This window comes from Schistocerca gregaria, chromosome 2 (genome assembly GCF_023897955.1).
Source record: "Schistocerca gregaria isolate iqSchGreg1 chromosome 2, iqSchGreg1.2, whole genome shotgun sequence".
Lineage (NCBI taxonomy): Eukaryota > Metazoa > Arthropoda > Insecta > Orthoptera > Acrididae > Schistocerca > Schistocerca gregaria.
The window spans coordinates 375,711,416-375,732,098 of record NC_064921.1 but is presented as its reverse complement, the minus strand read 5'-3'; the positions used below and the strand labels follow the sequence as shown (position 1 = coordinate 375,732,098).

The 20,683-nt window shown below is 42.6% G+C and overlaps 1 protein-coding gene across 1 annotated transcript in view; it reads right to left on the bottom strand.

Annotated features, from left to right (window-relative positions):
• Positions 1–348: 348 nt before the first annotated feature.
• LOC126320130 (mitochondrial carrier protein Rim2) overlaps positions 349–20,683 on the bottom strand; it is a 157,387-nt gene continuing 137,052 nt past the window's right edge. The window contains exons 5-7 of the mRNA XM_049993756.1: positions 16,627–16,852; positions 1,192–1,512; positions 349–1,005 (exon numbers count right to left, since the gene is read on the bottom strand). Coding sequence (XP_049849713.1) covers positions 1,199–1,512; positions 16,627–16,852 — 540 coding nt within the window. The 3' untranslated portion in view covers positions 349–1,005; positions 1,192–1,198. The remainder of the gene's footprint in view (positions 1,006–1,191; positions 1,513–16,626; positions 16,853–20,683) is intronic.

Genomic DNA, 20,683 nt, shown 5'->3' with positions numbered 1-20,683 from the left:
TCTATATCTTTCATATGTCATTTTTAAAATGCATCAGAGAAATTTTAATTTTTTTTTATTTATGGCTGTAGTTCAAATATTCAAAGCTCCTGTTAACTTAAATTTACCACTACAAGATAAGTGTATAACTTCTACTATGCTAGTCATCTCACACTATCAATGAATAACAATTCATTTTTTGACTTTCGTGAAAGTACAAGTTCATAGTTACACCTTTAAATAAAAGTACAGTATTTTGTGTTAATGGTTCTGTACAGTGTGTAATAAGATGATATCTTATGATGTAATTTTTATTGATATGACTGCCCTGTATCAGGTTAATAGATTAAAATAATTTGTACAAAATAGTCACTTTTAAAGCTTTTTATTAATAAAAATTCAATAAACTATTACAATGAATTGTACAACATGAAATATCTACTGACTTCAAAACACATGCCAAGCATCAGTTTGTTAGGTCAGTCTTGCTAATGACAATTCAGTTATGTTACATGTGTAGGAATGCTGCCTACCTAAATGCACTAATAACTAGTAGTCTGCTTGTCATATGGAAGTGTCTGAATACACTTGTTTGTCAACATACCCAAACTGTCAAGACCCCAATTATACCAGAAATACAAAAATACTACACGATATCCACATTGTTCCTCAGTAACAAATAAATAACCAGAATTCTTTACACTATGTAACATGGTAACAGGATTTAAATATATTCATGTACACTATGTACACATTACGTATATCCCTTTACTGCCACTTTAGTGCAATGTATCTTTTTCTCAGACATTATCACAGCCACTTAATCTCCATTCTTTCAGTCAGAAAATAATAAAAAAACTGTTTTTCTACATGGCTGCCTGCAGATCCAATCACAAGTTTGCAGAGAACATACAAGACTTAACCATCAGTCTTTGCCCAAAAAGCCATCAGAAAAATCAGTGCAGAGTGTCAGTAAAGCAGTATTACTGCAAGTAGTATTTTCCTCCCAGCATTACTGTTTGGCACCTGCAAGAGGAAAAAAGTACATTGAGAAGCAATTTTAAGCAAACAATTGCTACTACAAACAGACGAGAGAATTATAATCAGATATTAGTACTGAACTAACAGGCTAATCCTAAAATAAACATCAAATTTGAGCCTGCTGAATGCAGGAATACATACAGTAAGTATCAACCAGGAGCCATAACTCACCATGCAGCTAGGCTCTTGATGAGACTACTACTGCCCTTTCTCCAACGCCTGACACCTCGTCGTCATCAGATAGGCTCAGATCTTCTACAGCAGGTTCATAAAAAGCCGTCTGCACAGAGGGGGCTGTCCACTGAGTGAGCAGGTATACCACTGCCTCATAAGTTGCCATCATTATCGCCGTATTTGGAATCTGTCTAATCAGTTGAGTTGTAAGCCCACGGTATAGACCACGAGCACCTTCTTCACGCCAGACCGTTGCTAATGTCTGCCAAAACCGCTTGTATTTGTCACCTTCCTCTCGCAACCTCGTGCGCGCCACCTCTGTGAACAAACAAAGATTGATTACAAGATACATAAAGACTGAAATGACATGAACACACTTTAAAATCTGATATGTTTACATACGCACATGAATATTTTGTTTTATTTATTCTTTTATATGAAGCTGAATATTAGGTGGCTAGATCACATAACTAATGATGGGCAACTGAACTGGGAAGAAAAGAAATGCATACCACAACATAACTAATATGAGCTAATAGTTGACAGGATACATATTGAGGCATCAAGGAATCATCAATTTGGTAATGGAGCTAAGTTTGGAGAGTAAAAAATTATAGGAGGAGATCAAACCTTCTCTAAAGCATGTGGGTTCATAAGCCTGTAGGTTTTAATAGTAATGCAGACAGAAAAAGGTTTACATAGGATAGACCAGTGGAGAGCTCCAGCAAATCAGTCTTCAGATTGAAGGTCACAAACAATAAAATACATCGATGAACGTGAAAAATGAAGAGTTACTGTTCCTCAATACATGAACTAAAATATAATTTTCCAGGCGAATTTAAACATTAGAACAATTTAAACACCCCAATATTACACATCCATAAATTTATTTCAAATGTGTAAATAACATGGTAACTGAAAACAGACCTCAATGGCTGGGTGAGAAAAGCACAGATAACACTCTTCTGCACTGCAAGCAATAACACCTTACACAGAGGATTAGTCTGTTCTTAGACACACTCCAGTCCCTCATCCTGATGATAAATGGAAACTGCAATTAATAAATGTTGTATGAGCACTGTTACAGAGACACTAGCAAAATTCTCTCTTGTAGCTGTTAGTGATAAAGAGTGCAGAGGAGGGTTTTTGAACCCTTAACATCTAAAAACTAAGCTCCAAACGGCACAGCTGTACAGGTATTTAAGTTTTCTGGTATGTGTAAACTATTTCAGATAATGCTGACACGGACAGTGTCCAACATCCTACGACTGCCATGTCTACAATAAGTAGTACAATTTTCCTTTATCAAAGACAGCAGGAATTTTGCAGAATTTACAATCCAGCATTCAATGTAACAGATGATGGGGTGAACCAAGGCATAATTCAATAAGTTCACTCACCCCTCCCCAACCTACCTTTTTTCACAAAAAGTGTATTCTGCAAGTGGAAGGCACTGCAGCACCAACATCTAATTGAGAAGTTCTTTAGATTACGATGGAAAACAAAAATTTTAGTGGAGTTCTCACCCATATACTAATATTCAGCAAGGAAAACAACTCCTTAAATTACCGTATGTTTCTTGATTCGCTCGAAATTTTCTGTAATAATAGATACCTGAAGTATCCGCTTTAAAACTAGGGATAAGACCAAAACGCAGAAATTGACAAAATCGAGTGCGACCCCTTACACTCAATAACCAGCCTCTTCACTTCGAACGACCAACAACGCAAGATGGCTTCACACAAGCCGTAAGGTGGAAGAACCCTTTGACCTCCTTAGCGGAGTACGTAGCAATGAAGTGACCCAGAAAAAAAATGGCGTGCCCCCGGCTTGGCCGTTTACAGCGAAGCTGCTCAAGGACGTGATGCCAGAATTAGCAGTCACCCAACCAGCTGGCGCCAGCTGCGAATATGAGCCACCACGACACATTATTGTGTGCGATCAGTGCTCTGTGTGAATTATAGAGCCCGCGCAGAAGTCGGCAACAAGTGCCGTAAAGTGTATATTGTCGAGTGACTATTCAGCTACCTTCTTAATCTTTACGAAAAGAAGATTTCAAGTCACATAGACGACACAATCAGAGTCTCGAGCAATTGTTCTGATTCGGGGCGACAAACGCAGTTTAAACAGACAAGACACGCCAGCTGTCCGTTATTTGCCGTCAGCGGTCTGAATAAGTTTAGTATATTCATCTCACTTAAAAACACCTGTGATCTCTAATGTTTTAAGAAAACCACGATGACGGTGAAAAGTTTATGGACATGAAAATATTGGCTTTCGTACATTTCAAGTTCTTGCAAAATGCAATTTCGTTAAAGGAGAAGAAAAGAGCTACATAAAGAACTTGTGGAGCATTCTCTAATTCATCAGACGCCTTCATCACAGCTAAGATGACCTGAAGAAGCAGTTTCAGCTGTATTCGAACAACATATTCCCAATTGAGAGAGAAATTCTGATAATCAGAACTCCAGTACTTTGTTGTTTCACCTCTAGCTGCCGGCCGTGTACTTTGCCATTAATAATGCATTATGTATTTGAGGATGAAAAAATCTGTTTGCTTTTAATGGCACAATTATTCCACAGGCATCACAAATTAATGATTTAATTACTGTTATTATGACACGGTAGAATGTTGTAGCACTAGTTTAGCTGCGAATAGAACCTGAAACCTGCAATTTTAAACATTTTTACGCTAGCCCAACAATTTTCCCGGGGCTCATATAAATCAGAAAATAAGAGAAACACTTCGGAATCAAAACCTTTGTCAGCTCAATATGTCAGTATTCAACACCTTTCAATAAAAAATAAAACACGGCTACTATTAACGTTTTTGTGTATCCTGACACCTATCCACGCACCTGAAAGGTAATACCTACTGTACTGCTTCATATGGTGCAATGGACGACTTATTTACTTCTCACGCCGAATATATAGAAATAAAAGTTATCTAACTGCCGGTATATGTAGATGTTTGGCTTGGAGGCCAAGAGTCCGAAGACGTAATACAGTCATGTAATCAGGCGGTTACTCGAGTCATGGTGGTTCAAGTGCCAATGAATTCGTTTATCGACTTCGCCAGGTGGCAGCAATACTTGTAATTAATGATGCAACATAATATGAACGTAGTTTTACTTACACAGGCTGCTCGCTTTTAGTTACAGCAGTGCCTCATTATAAGAGCACTTGGCAAACAGAACTGTGATTGTTGCACATTAAGCGCAATGTTAGGATTAAATTTGCTTCTGATCTTACGACAAAAAGTAAAACCGCTTTTCCGCTGTTTTAATACAGAGTAGACCTCACAGCTGCCATGAGAAAGTCGGTGTGCTGAAAGACTGAGGAAAAGCAATGCTATTACTGAACCAGCTGACGAACTACTGAAGTTTAGTCCATAATCACGGAACAAGCAGGTAAATTACAGATGCTTGGAGAAAATGGCTCTGAGCACTATGGGACTTAACATCTGAGGTCATCAGTCCCCTAGAACTTAGAACTACTTAAACCTATCTAACCTAAGAACATCACACACAACCATGCCCGAGGCAGGATTCGAACCTGCGGCCGTAACAGCAGCGTGGTTCCGGACTGAAGGTGCTTGGAGAAGCTGAATGGCGTATCGAGAAGTAAATATTTTTTGTGTCCGGAACGGAAGCTCTGTAAACAATGTCTCCCATTAGATTTAAATGGTAAGAGATTCGAGAATAGGGCTATCCAACTAGAGAAAAAGTACACAATTGGAAAATGATGAGGGTGGGGGGAAACTGCTGGCATCTGAAGTACTGGAATGTACACGAGGTGGGAGTTTTGTTGTAAAAAATGTAAAGTAAGTATTACGGAAGGCGAATGGAAAGGAAATTGTAAAGAGTGTTCTTGGAAAGTACAATCAGTAACGGAAATCATACATAAAACACTAGTGCAACTAATTCTACAGTATTGTTCCAAGGTTGAAAGCTCTTATCAATATGCATAACAAATTTAACAAATTCGAAGACATGGAAATCCGTGGAAGAAAGATAACTCACTTCTCGCGGAATGGGGAGAATCTGTATTCGAAATACTGTCCTCCACAATTAACACATCGCTCCCAACGCCGTTTCCACTTCCGAAAGCAGTCTTGGCACTACTCTTGTGGATCGCGCGAAGCGCCGTCTGCGCATTATATCTCGTCTATCGTTGCAGATCATCCTTTCAATAGGGTTTGCAACTTTGGAAATAAAAAGTCCGCAGGGGGCCAAGACGATGAGGCAGCACAGTGATTTCGGTTTTTGTGCGATAGTCACGCGCCAACACGGATGAATGTACGGGTGCGTTACCGTGATGCAAGAGCCATGATTACTTCTCGCCACATTCAGGCAGTTTCCTTCTCGTATTTTCTCGTAGGCGTCGCAACACGTCCCTATAGCACCATCGGGTAACAGTTTGTGCCTATGGCACTAATTACTGGTGAACTAATCCTTCAAAAGCAAAGAAAACATCAGCATGGCACATTTGACCTGATCTGACGAGCTTTTTTTTCGGTCTTTCAGAACCTTTCCCGATTGTGAAGAATGAACCTCTGTCAAACACCAAAACCGTAGAACCACGTTTCATCACCAGTTACGATTCTCGTTAGGAACATGTTCCGATTTGCGCAATCCAAAAGCTCTTCACACATTGTGAGGTCTTTCTCGTCTTGAGCCGTGGAACGAACTTCGCGACATCAGGGCGTCATGAACGAGGAACATCTAAACTTCTGTCCGGCCACTTTTAAACCGTGTGAACAATTGCGTACACGGAGTGTGGCCTAAGCACTCATCATCGCAGGCTTCCTGCATCATTTGGTGTGTTCCTGCATCATTTGGTGTGTTCCTGCATCATTTGGTGTGTTCCTGTAAAGGGTTTCTTGAGTTTCACGCAAAATTTAATGCAGACGCGTTGCTTCTCTTAACTATTCCAACTTGAAATTCGCGAACTGTGCGACACTATGTTCCACTCAATACAACACTGAATAATAACTGACAAACAAGAATGAAACTTCCGGCAGTTACACATTAAACAAAGGCGTTTGCAGGGAGACCAAAAGCATTTTGCTCGAACACACCAATGGCGCTAAATTACCAATGTTCCCGGATTTTTTGAACAGACAACGTATCTCGCACGTGAGAAGGGAATGATATAGCACGTACTGTGGTATACAGTTAGCCATCTTTCCCTCGTCTATATCAAAATGCAGTAGGAAGGAAGATCTGCAATATTTTTACGATGTGCCCTCCTCCAAGAACTATTGGGTCACTTGCAGGTATGTATGTAGATTTATAAGATTAGAACTATGGAATAGCTTTGTGCAATATTGATGCCGTGATCGAAAAAAAAACCATCACAGCTAGGTAGAGAACTTTTAACCCCACGTTCGTATCAGCTGAAAATTGGTCAAGTGTTCGTGACGACTCTAAACTCCACAACAAAGCAAAGGTGGGATGTTTGTTACTCTAGTGTCCTGTAGTGTACACTGTTCACATAGGCCAACAGTAGGAGGCATCCAGTAGGCAGTTCTGTCATTTTCTCAATGCCTTCTCACAATTCTGACTGTTTGATGGTACCCGAGAAAGCCGCCCCTGGTATTTGCAGCGGTTGGCGTACCGACTGCTTGCGCCGTAGCAATAATTTACGATACGGCCCCGTCCAGGAGCCCCTGCCATGTGGATCGTTGTTTGGCGAAGTCAGTTTCTTACGTAAAACGCTGCACCTCGACACGCAGTCTGTGCACAGTGTTACGTAAGCAGAAAGTTCTGAGGCTTTCGGTAAAAAGGGATTTTGATAATTGAGCAACAGATTCTGGAACATGCAGTTATTCTCCCCTCGATCTATAAGGCCAATGCAGTTGAAAAGAGACAATATCGGAACTCCGCCGCGCGCCGTAGGGTTGCTTGCAGTGGGTAGACGTGGATGTAGATGTAGTGAAAAATGAGTGAAGTGTATCAGTAAACGAAGCCACAGAATTTAAAAACAAAGCCTCACAAAAGTGAAACACACACACACAAGGGAAGAAGGAAGCGAAACTAAAACTTCACGGGTTGAGAGCGTATTGACATTATTGAAGTGACTACAAAATACAGTCAAATTCAGGAAGTATTTGGCAGTATGACGTACTCCCTCTAGCCTGGATGCATGTACTGAGATCCGGTTGAGAAGGATGACAATGCCGTTGTATCCTGTACTGAAGCAACCTAAACCACGATTGTTTTAACTAGTCCTCTATGTCCTGGATATTGGCACAAGGGAGGGAGTTTACGTCCATGCTGCTCCGTGGGAGTAGCTCAACGTGGTGCACACAGTTCGCAGAGTAACGTGCCATATGTGGACAAGCATTGTCCTGTTGAAAAATGACATCACGACACTGTCGCACGAGAAGAATATATGAGGTGTACTGTGCAGCCAGTTTTTCTTCGATCACGACCAGCGATGACCTGACGTCATACCTGCTGGCTCCCGCACATCAGGACGCGGGGAACAGCACCGCTGTGCCTCTCCAAAACATTGGAAAAATGAGACCTCTACCCAGGCAACCAGCTACTCGCCGAAGATACTCATCCGCAGAACTGTGGTTAGTGGCTGAACGCACCGTGTGACGCCATTCCTTCAGCAGCCAACGCTTCCCGGTGATGAGACCACTCCAATCACAGCGGTTCGTGGTGTTGTGTTAAAGCAGCTCAATAATTCCCCAGTCCATATGCTGCTCTTCCCCAGCCAGTGATGTAGGGTGACAGAATGTTGTTAGAAGGTGTGCATTTCTTGCTCAGGGATGGCAGGCGCATACACGAAGGGCATTTTTTTTTACTTGGTCCCCGATACGGCGATTCTCCCTTGAGGTGGTCAAATGTTGTCGACCAGAATCTTGACGACGAGTATGCCAGACCTCATGACCTCATGCAGTGCAAGTCGGGACAATATCGCATCCGAATGCGTCACAAATGTGGATACTGCAGGATTCGACCAACTGGCCGAATGGAGATCCACAATGAGGCTCCTTCCAAACTCTGCCAGGGATGTTAACGCTGCCCCACTGGTGTACGCGGCGTCTCCGTGCCCTTCACAGTGATTACTTAACATCTTGACGCTGTTCACGCCTCATATCGGCGTTGTTCACGCTGCTTATCGATGGTAAGCAACGAAAGCCTCATAACTTTATTATGTTGAATTTTACACGCAAACAAAAACGGTTTCTCAAAAAATATATAAACTGATACAGGCATTAAGAGAGTTAGAACGGAAAAAAAATTTCCCCATTTTCGGATTTTTCTCTCATTATAGAATTTGCAATTTTCCAAAAAAATATATATATGTATCACTTATAAACTCACATAGGAAGTACACTACTGGCCATTAAAATTGCTACACCAAGAAGAAATGCAGATGATAAACGGGTATCCATTGGACAAATATATTATACTAGAACTGACATCTGATTACATTTTCATGCAATTTGGGTGCATAATACCTGAGAAATCAGTACCCAGAACAACCACCTTTGGCCCTAATAACGGCCGTGATACGCCTGGGCATTGAGTCAAACAGAGCTTGGATGGCGTGTACAGGTACAGCTGCCCATGCAGCTTCAACACGATACTACAGTTTATCAAGCGTAGTGACTGGCTTATTGTGACGAGCCAGTTGCTCTGCCACCATTGACCAGACGTTTTCAAGTGGTGAGAGATCTAGAGAGAGCAGCAGTCTAACATTTTCTGTATCCAGAAAGGCCTGTACAGGATCTGCAACATGTGGTCGTGCATTATCCTGCTGAAATGTAGAGTTTCGCAGGGATCGAATGAAGGGTACAGCCAAGTGTAACACATCTGAAATGTAACGTCCACTGTTAAAAGTGCCGTCAATGCGAACTAGAGGTGACCGAGACGTGTAACGAGTGGCACCCCATACCATCACGCCGGGTGATACGCCAGTATGGCAATGAATACACGCTTCCAAAGTGCGTTCACCGCGATGTCGAAAAAACACGGATGCGACCATCTTGATGCTGTAAACAGAACCTGGATTCATCAGAAAAAATGACGTTTTGCCATTCGTGCACCCAAGTTCGTCGTTGAGTAAACCATCGCAGGCGCTCCTGTCTGTGATGCAGCGTCAAGGGTAACCGCAGCCATGGTCTCCGAGCTGGGTAGTCCATGCTGCTGCAAAAGTTGTCGAACTGTTCGTGCAGATGGTTGTCTTGCAAACGTCCCCATCTGTTGACTCAGGGATCGAGACATGGCTGCACGATCCGTTACAGCCATGCGGATAAGATTCCTGTTATCTGGACTGCTAGTGGTAAGAGGCCGTTGGGATCCAGCACGGCGTTCCGTATTGCCCTCCTGAACCCACCGATTCCATATTCTGCTAACAGTCATTGGGTCTCGACCAACGCGAGCAGCAATGTCGCGTTACGATAAACCGCTATCGCGATCGGCGCCAATCTTGTGTGAATGCTCTGAAAAGCTAATCATTTGCATATCACAGCATCATCTTCCTGTCGGTTAAATTTCGTGTCTGTAGCACGTCATCTTTGTGGTGTAGCAATGTTAATGGCCATTAGTTAATTTTTTTTAATATGATCGATACAAGATGAAAATGTTAATAAGTTTACGTGCATTACTTCAAGATCTAATAGAATCAGTAATTTTTTTTTATATAAACGGTTGTGGATTACTGGAAAGTGTTAGTCATGTCCAGAAGAGGATGCGCGAGAGGTTGACTAAGTTAAGAAAGTTTGAGAGACAAACTTTCTGATGGTAAAATCCGAAGAGGCACGCTGACAGACAAAATGATTGATTAACTCCAGCAGTATTATGGGAGGGCCATTAGAAATAATACTGAGGATAGGTTGAAAATGAAGTAGGCAGTATGGTCTACCTTCTTCCACAGACTGTCAACTGACGAAAAACCAAGTACACCACTTTTGCCCTCCTGGATCTGATTCATAGTGTAATTACCCCGATGCCCAGTACTCAAACAGTTCATACAGCCATAAACATTCCATCCCAGCAGCATTCATGGAGATCATGAACAACACTAACGCACTCTGGTGGCTGTTCTCGCTCATCATTTCCATGCCCGAGACGGGCATCCCATCACACCTTGGTGCTTCTGTTTTTTTTTTTTTCCTCCAGGCAGTATATGCGCTATTAGTTAATGGCAAAAAATGGAGTTGCAGTACTCACAAAGAAAATCAAACGTCACTGTGATCCTGATGTTAGCTTGCAGTGTGTGGTGGTGTGTATAATATTACATTACGAAATCATGTGCTGCAGTTAATGTATTGACTCGCCGTGAGAAATGAACCGTGTAGTACTAGCTTTTTACGTTAGTAAACAACTATTCTGCGAAACTGTATTGTACACTAGGTCAGGCGCTTTTAAACAGACTGGGCTTGTATTCGGAAGGATGAAGGCCCGAACCCCCAGTCGACCACTCTGATTTAGGTTTTTAATTTCCTCCGTTACTTGAGACCAATTTCGAGATGGAGCCTTCTCTAAGACCACAGCTGACTAGTCTTTTATCATAATACATTTTCAATCTTCTTGAAAAGTGATTCACCACTAAAAACTACTACTGATGCAGCGGAGACAAACGAGTGCCAGAGGGAGGGGGGGGGGGAGAGGGGGAGAGGGGGAGAGAGAGAGAGAGAGAGAGAGAGAGAGAGAGAGAGAGAGAGAGAGAGAGAGAATTTTTCAGTGAACCGGCGACCCCCGCATCCGGATGCGCCCACTGCTGTGACTGCTACGGCTAGCCGCGTCCCAGCATTGCGTCACACCGTTCGATGAAAGCCTGCGACGCAGAATATGCCTCTTGTTCTCAGCTCTCCCTCCTCGTCGTCAAGGTCGACGACGTTCCCACTGACTAATGCGTATTCTCAACCCGAGCACGTGCGACCGGTTTACGCCTCCAATTACCGTATTACAATATGGCAGCCACGATCATATACTTAATCTCTCTCCCCTCCCCCCCCCCCCCATATATATGGGTCCCGGTTCGGCGAAAAGTACTCAAGAATAGATAAAACAAACGCCCTGTAAACCACTTGCTTCGGGGATGGTTTACATTTTTACTCTTACATATTGTACGGTACATCCTGCTTCCAGTAAATTGTCGTCAATAGTGCGCGTAATATGCTAAAACTATTCAGGTCCTGAGTCAACTGTCAGAGCCTGCACTATTCACCACCCTACAAATCTATACTGTCTTCTGGCGTTGTTACTTTGTTACAGACCCACAGCTGCTGCGAACAGTATCGAAAAGCTTCCGGAGCATTCTACTACATCATTTAAATACGCTATAACCAGTAACGGTGCATCATACTTCTTTGGGATACTCCGGAAATTACCTTTACATCTATCGATGTCTCTCATGCAACCCCTCACCCCCCCCCCCCCCAAACACGCACAAAACACACTCCAATAACGTCCATCCAAGAATACATTCAATGAAACTACACTGCCGGTTAGTTTGACTGACAAATGACAACGACGCCACGCGTGAATGACAAGTTACAGTTCACTGTGTTTCCTTTAATGTTGTCTGCGGAATGATCCGGACTCATTTTGTCTTGCACCCCGCAACACTAGATCAAAAGCATCTGAAATAAATTTAATTTCAGTACAAATTAAGGAAGCAGGAAATTGTCAAAACCCTCAGTGCCTATGTACGTCTGAAGGTACTTTGTCTTCGCAGGAACTGGTTAATAGAGGGGAAAGAAGAAATCGCAGCGAAGTATTAGATCGCTCATTAAGTCCAGTCAGCATGAAGCCGCAGTTATTCTGCCCTCCCAAACTGATAAACAGGACCTTGGCAATTTCTACAGCTGGGTAGTGGGGGATTTACTACAACCTACTCACATTTTCTCCAGTAGAGTGAGACGTTATTTACTTGTTATTGAGCCCTGTTTTTTGGTTTGTTTCTCGATTAAAGATAGTCTATCAGGTTTAAAGTCTTGCTGAACGTGACGCAGCGAATCAGTAACCTATCGGCAACACAAAATTCTGACGCCGCTGCTAATGAAACGTTATATAACTAGCGCATATCTGAAACCATCAACTAGACTTTATCCTTTCACTGAATTGCAGTCTTCGTGACATTACTTACAGATACACAACTGTTTTCGGTTTAATTCTGTGGCTGTGAGATCTAAACAATTTTGACTTGTGTCAACCAAATACTACTTTTTGACAAAGGTTGCGACGAACAGGTTTTGAAGGCGCTTACGATGCAATTTTTTAATCCACCCACGTTGTGTTGTTGAAACTCAATTAAGAACATTTCCAGACTCGCGTAATCAGTGTGTCCACGTGACTTTCCTATCGCTATCTACGAAGTTGCGTGAGGATGGTGGTAATACTGACCTACAATCGTGGCATGCTGGAATACGTTCTAGTACCAACTATGTAAAATTTAAGATGCCCTGTTCTTTCACAAAGCAAAAGTAAAATTCGCTCAATTTTGGATCTACCGTCAGCTCCATGTTTTTCAGCACCGTGCGATTATTTCATTCAACCATTTAAGATGCTCATCTGGTGCGCTGCGTTTTTAAGTAAACTTTTAATTCGGGCGTGGCGCTGAAATGACCTGACGTTACCAGCCGAGCTGAGCTGAAACAAACCTTACTGGCTGATGAAAACTGACAAAGAGACGCTTACTACCCGGGATCTTAGCCTTCAATGTATATCAATTCAACCTAGTATCCAACACTAGATCGCGTGTTAAGCCACCAACCAGTACTATTATTTTGACGCGTTTGCAAAAGCCGCAGACAGTGTGCAGTGAGAAAATAATGAAAGTGAAGCATTAGCCTTTTATTATTTAATAACTTCCGTGTAAAATATTACTGTACACTAGGGTTAAGCCATTCGCCTTCACAGCTGAGTGCCAACACAGAAGTCACCTAAGTGTCAGTAAAAAAGAACGGAGGCTCCAGTCTTCATCCGGCCATTCTAATTTAGGTTTTCCGTGGTTTCTCTACATTCCTTTGTGCAAATGCCGAGATGGTTCATGTCCAAAAGCCAAGCGATTCTATGGATGAATAAAACAGCAGCAGCTATTATGTTTAATTTTTTACTTTCCCTCCCCACTTGCAGAAGCTCTGTTTTCAGAGCACTCGTCTTGCTTCCAGCCTGCTAATTTGCCTATCCGTGCGTTGCGCACTGTTTACGCAACTTTCGCCTTCGCCAACGTGGGAGTTGGATATGCTGCCAAAATTCTCGCAGAGGCGTTTGCGGAGGTTGCACGTCCCCTGCCAATCTGCGTTGGCACCTGCCCTGAAGTCTCACTGGTCAAAGGTGATACACAATGTACGAAGGCAGCTTACTGCGCACAGCTACTCGAGAAGCTCTCATAATGTCAGTGTAACGAAGGGAGTAAAGCCTTATAAACTTAAGTAACGATGGGGGGGGGGGGGGGGGGGGGGGGTGGTTCGACATTAGCGAAGTATGTGAATCACTTCTGCATTCGAGAATAACGTAATAAGAGCGAAACAACGACTGATATTGGTTGTCTGCCAAGGACGCAGCTGTATCTAATGTAAATAGCAAAGCGTAAATCTTCCTCCGTTACGTATCTGTAAGTAATCATACATGGCAACTTAGTCAATTGCAGAACTGGGTGACTGGAAGAATCGCATAAATTCAATAGAGCAGTCGCGAAAAATGTTGACTTACGGATGAAGAATGTTTACACGAGCTGCGTCGCTTTTCCGTGTTGTTGAAATGGATACTATATAGTATGTGTCAGGCACACACATAGGGGTGCAGCTGAATTTTTTTTACTTTAAAATTCCAAAACATAATCTAGCTTCTACAGCGTGTGGTGTGACAAAATTATGGCCATCAGACTAAATTATTAAAATACTCTAGATAAAATTCAATAACTGTGGAAATATGTGATTAACAAGCTAAAATATGCAAAAATAAATAAATAAATATCTCCACGACAGCTCGGTCGTTTGAGACGGCTTAGTAGCTCATAGGAAGAAGGTAGAAATGGTGGGAAAAGAACTTCGAGAGGCGACTGTTAACTTCCTTATTTACGGTTGGTATCTTTCTAACTGTGCGTTACTTCAAGTGACTATTCCTCTAATCAGCTGTTGTTGTTGTGGTCTTCAGTCCTAAGACTGGTTTGATGCAGCTCTCCATGCTACTCTGTCCTGTGCAAGCTTCTTCATCTCCCAGTACCTACTGCAATCTACATCCATCTGAATCTGCTTGGTGTATTCGTCTCTTGGGCTCCCTCTACGATTTCTACCCTCCACGTTGCCCTCCAATGCTAAATTGGTGATACCTTGATGCCTCAAAACATGTCCTACCAACCGATCCCTTCTTCTAGTCAAGTTGTGCCACAAACTTCTCTTCTCCCCAATCCTATTCAATACTTCCTCATTAGTTATGTGATCTACCCATCTAATCTTCAGCATTCTTCTGTAGCACCACATTTCGAAAGCTTACATTCTCTTCTTGTCCAAACTATTTATCGTCCATGTTTCACTTCCATACATGGCTACACTCCATACAAATACTTTCAGAAATGATTTCTTGACACTTAAATCTATACTCGATGTTAACAAATTTCTCTTCTTCAGAAACGCTTTCCTTGCCATTGCCAGTCTACATTTTATATCATCTCTACTTCGACCATCAGTTTTTTTGCTCCCCAAATAGCAAAACTCCTTTACTACTTTAAGTGTCTCATTTCCCAATCTAATCCCCTCAGCATCACCCGATTTAATTCGACTGCATTCCATTATCCTCTTTTTGCTTTTGTTGATGTTCATCTTATATCCTCCTTTCAAGACACTGTCCATTCCGTTCAACAGCTCTTCCAAGACCATTGCTATCTCTGACAGAATTACAATGTCATCGGCGAACCTCAAATTTTTTACTTCTCCATGGTTATTAATACCTACTCCGAACTTTTCTTTTGTTTCCTTCACTGCTTGCTCAATATACAGATTGAATAACATCGGGGAGAGGCTACAACCCTGTCTCACTCCCTTCCCAACCACTGTTTCCCCTTCATGCCCCTCGACTTTTATAACTGCCATCTGGTTTCTGTACAAATTGTAAATAGCCTTTCGCTCCCTGTATTTTACCCCTGCCACCTTAAGAATTTGAAGGAGAGTATTCCAGTCAACATTGTCAAAAGCTTTCTTTAAGTCTACAAAGACTAGAAACGTAGGTTTGCCTTTCCTTGATCTAGCTTCCAAGCTAAGTCGTAGGGTGAGTATTGCCTCACGTGTTCCAATATTTCTACGGAATCCAAACTGATCTTCCCCGAGGTCGGCTTCTACTAGTTTTTCCTTTCTAATCAGATGGCTCGGCATTTACTTTAACATTTCTAAATCTACGCTCGTTACTCTGCAGTTCGCTATTAAGTCTTGGCAGAGGGTTCACAGAACCGCTTGAAGATTATTTCTCGACCGTTCCATGCTAACAACACGTGGGAAAAATGGATATCTTAATCTTCCAGTGCGAGCTCTACTTAACGGTTATTTTATTACGGTCGTAATTTCTCTGTACATTGGGGGATTCAACAAAATATTTTCGTTTTTAGAGGCTAAAGATGTTACCTCCACGATGACTACCGGAGAACACCGCATAATATTCTCACTGTTCACTTTTGTGAAATCAATACTTTCTAGGTAGTTAACTACGCCAGACAATTGATTCGTACGGCAATACTTAGCGAAAATACGAAAAATGGCTCTGAGCATTATAGGACTTAAAATCGGATGTCATTAGTCCTCTAGGACTTAGAATTACTTAAACCTAAGGACATCACACACATCCATGCCCGAGGCAGGATTCGAACCTGCGACCGTAGCGGTAGCACGGTTCTAGACTGAAGTGCCTACAACCGCTCGGCCACACTGGCCGGATTAAGTTAGGAGGTTGATTCATTTGTTTTGAAGACTAGCAATTATACGAAGAGCTAAAGGAGCTTACCCAAATTGACTGAGCTGCTCTGTAACATATTTTCTCTAGTTCAAGCTTTCATCAGTACGTATACCTAAAAATATGGAACTCTCTATCCTACTTATTGACTCCTCTTCAGATACTACATCAGTTTTTGGTACGGCTATTTGTTGCCCTTAATGTAGTTAGTATTCTCAAAATTAATGTGGAATCCATTTGTAGATACCCTCTTAATGATTCTTTAAAAACTCATGAACGATTTCTTAAAGAGAGAGAGAGAGAGAGAGAGAGAGAGAGAGAGAGAGAGAGAGAGAGAGAGAGAAAGAGGAAGAAGAAGGTCATTTCTGCTGGATGAATGTTAAGGGGAAGTTCATTCACGCATGTAAGTAATAGAAATACCCTTCCAGTGCCTAAAATTCTATTTGCTTCTTGCAACATTGTTTCAGTCATATATTCTCTCTCTCTCTCTCTTTCTCTTTCTTTCTGGCAGTGAGGTACTCACCATGGGGGTAGGCGACGCAGGAAGCGACCGTCTTTGAGACGGCGCCGGCGGCCATGAACTCCAGGAAGTCCCTGGACGTCCTGCTGTCGGAGGGCGCGCCAGACCCCGTGCTGTGCCTATGGGCCACCAGGCGCGCCTTCAGCGCCTCGTAGATGACGAAGTGCACCACCGTCTCCGAGATGCCCACGTACGAGGCCGAGATGCCCTTGTAGAAGCCCAGCACCCCCTGCGGACAAGCGCCACATGCACTCCTTCCGCACACTAACAGTCAGAACTTGTACCATTATCAGAGGTATCTCACAGCTCACTACACTTTGACACGCGGGCTATTAGGACAGTTCATTTTAAATTAAAAAGGCGCGTGGTACTGCACATTTCATGGTTTTGTCCTAACACAGATTTCGGTAATTTAATTCTTGGCCGTTATTTTGTGAAGCTTTCGCCAACAATCATATTAAATGGTAATGCTCACGTCTGTCTTTTAAAATATAAACTGGACGAACATTTAAACAGAGCTTTCGCAGTTACACTGCCAGAAAAAGATGCAACATTCTCAAGGACTGTTCAGGGGCACCAGCGTATAATATGTGCATACTGAGTGGTTGCTGTGTTTGTGATTCATTTTTCACGGTCATCGGTGATGAGATGGCGCTCAGGAAGCCTGTCTGGGCACCCTCTGTTTGGACTCTGCAGGCTGGACCTGTGCTAAGTTTAGATTGGTTGATCCGGGGGAGGGGAGCAAAGAGCGAGGTCATCGGTGCCATCGGATTACGGAAGGATCGGGAAGAGAGTCGGTCATGCCCTTATACAGGAACCATCCCAGCACTTACCTGAATCGATTTAGGGAAATCACGGATGCGTGTTTGAGCCGCCGTCCTCGCAAATGCCAATCCAGTGTGCTAGCCACTGCCCCACCTCGCTCGGTATGCTAAGTTTAGAGGTGAACAATGTTTGCAACAATCATTCCAGTGAAAATCCATCCCTTACCGAAGAGTACGTATTCATTTTGAACAATTTCAGCCAATTGAACGGGATCACATTGTGCGCCTGCGGGAAGCTAGATGAAGGCATCGATGGACTGCGACATATGCTGAGCACAATATATCGGTGGTGTGTCGCTGCTTTCAACAGTGGTCTGTGGAACATTCGCACACCTGTACACCAGGCTCTGGACGTCCGCACTGTCGAGCAGCGGTTGCCGATCGAGTATCACACAGGGACGAAATTTGGGAACAAGGTGCAATTGCTCTGTTATCAGGGATCACTGGGTACTGCCTGCTTGCAACAGGATTAACATCACGTTTGTATCTAAGCCATGTTACGACCGACAGCACTACAACGCAAACATGGCTACTGTGGCGTCTTCAAACAGTTGGCTAGAGAATGGAATGGCGTTCTGCTGCCTTCAATGATGAGAACAGGTTCCGTTAGTATGCGAGTGATGACACTGTATGGCGCAGACCGGTTGAGCTGCCTTATCCGGAGTACATTCGCCCACGAAACAAACGATCCATGTCGTGGGGGCGCCATCAGTCACAAACACAGTGCTACTGGCATTTCTTCGACACGGACGTGATGTCATTTTACAGCAGGACAATGCACGTCCACGTACAGCTCCTGCAACTCAACGTGCTCTTCGTGGGGTACAACTCATCTGGCCATCAAGGTCATCGTATCTCTCACCAATTGAACACGTAAGAGCCATCATGATGCGGGATCTCACTCGTTCTCCAGGACCTGCATGAACGATTGTCGAATTGCAACGAAAGGCTCACTTGGGACACACTGCTGCAGGAGACCATCTGGACCTTTATAATTTTTTGCGTGCGAGAATACAAGCTTGCGTTGCGCCAGAGAAGGTACACTGCGTATCGATGCGACTCTTAAGATAATGAGATACCTGCTACATCATCTGTCAATAAAATGTCAAGTGCACATCATCTTCACAAATATGATAGGCATCAAATCAAGATATATTACAACAAAAAGAAATTAAACCCCTTGCAAACAATAAGAATTAGTTAAAAGTACTTTGACAAAAGTGAGTAACTGAAATGCAATGGAAGTACATGTATTCTACAAATAAATTTAGTTGTAAAATTTTGAACTGATTAATATCATCTTGTGGTGTTGCATGTCTTCTGGTTATGTCCGTGATCGCTGCGAAATGGGAATGGAATTCCGCCTTATGCAAGACACGTTTTTTCTGTTTTGTTTCACCCGACATGTTTCAGCACATTTTGTGCGATCTTCAGTGGGTTGTTTATTTTTTCTAATTGTAAAATCGTTGTTACATATTAACATTTAGCGAAACTTTAGGTACATAATATATACAATTGTGAATGAGTAATTGTTGTAAAATATTATACATCATTTGTTCCTAGTTCACAGTTGAGCTATTTATTAACGACCTGATGCACTACGTGTTTATAACATTTTGTCATATTTCTATTTATAGCTAATTGGCAAAAAGAGTGGCTGTATGCGTTACTTTACATACCTTTCGTGATAACATTGGACGTTTGTTTTGGTAGCTATTCTGCTACACAATCTACAACTTCTCATCTGCAAAGAGGAAAATGTAATTTTTATTTTTGTTTCTTATGCATTTACAAACGGAAATGAGTATGTATCACGTTTTTCGTGTGTAACTTACGGTTTTGGTATTGTGGTGTGATGATGGCGAAGTGAATAGGCAGATTTCGTGACCTATGGTCGCTTGACACGCCACTTTCTCAGATTTATCCAAACACAGGCAGTGTCTGTGTAGCATTCCTTTGTTTCATAGCCCATAGCGCGCGAGTTTGAAATGTATTTGGCATGTGTGGTATTCGCGGTGTGTGCGCGAGTGTGTTTTCAGGACTGGGGCAGAGAGAGAGAGAGAGAGAGAGAGAGAGAGAGAGAGAGAGAGAGAGAGAGAGAGAGAGAGAGACTTTTTCGGTTTCTTTGATCACTTCTTAATTCTATGGTGGTGGTGTTGCTTTGCATGAATTCTAATGTTTTGCAATGTATTTCTGTTTATGACTATTATGACTACTATTGAATTACTCTTGCCGGATTTTGTGATGATGGCATATTCTTGTGTTAAGTTGTTCTGTAGTTTTCTGTATGCTTTTTCTTCAGCAGCCTTTGTGTTTTCTTTTATGGTGGTTTTGTTCTCTTTGTTTCTTATTGCCTCAGCAACTAGTCACACGCAGGATGGGTAATATACTAAAGAAACAAGGACTCAACATAGCATACAGAACCAACAGCACAATACACAGCAGACCTGGAAGAAATACCACCAACACAAATACAGCCAAGTCCGGTATATACCAACTTACTTGCAACTGCTGTCAATCTGTATATGGGCAAAACATGTAGAAATTTCAGAACCAGGTACACAGAACACCTCAGAGAATTGAAAAGCAATAGCTCACACTCAACATTTGCAGGCCACCTAATAGCACACAATCACCATTGCACGCTTGCTTACAGCGCGTCATGTAAGTAGCGATGGACTTGAATGTATCTGTAACGGACACTTTATAAAGTGCTGAGTATTGTTCCTACTGAGTGATATCAAGCCCTGCGAACATCTAGTGGATTGACGCTGATAGCAAGCCTGCCACTATCAGCAAAGGCACCGCCGCCCTGCAACTTTTAACAGTCTACGGTGCATCCACAGAAGTAACTTTAAATTCCACACCGTTCAAATCGAAACTGGTGCAAGAAATACGCTACTGCCACAAAGCTAAATGATATTTTTTTTTTAGGTTGGTGACATGATACGATTGCAATAATGCGTGTCTAAGCACGCTTTCACTTTAAATTTAAATGGTGCCTCGCGGAGTAGCTGCGCGGTCTTGTCACGGTCCGTGCGGCTTCCCCCGTCGGAGGTTCGTGTCCTCCCTCGTGTGTGTGTGTGTGTGTGTGTGTGTGTGTGTGTGTGTGTGTGTGTGTGTGTTTTGTCCTTAGCGTAAGTTAAAAGTTAGAGTAAGTAGTGAGTAGGCTTAGGGACCAATGACCTCAACAGTTTGGTCCCGTAAGACCTTACCACAAATTTACCACTTAAATG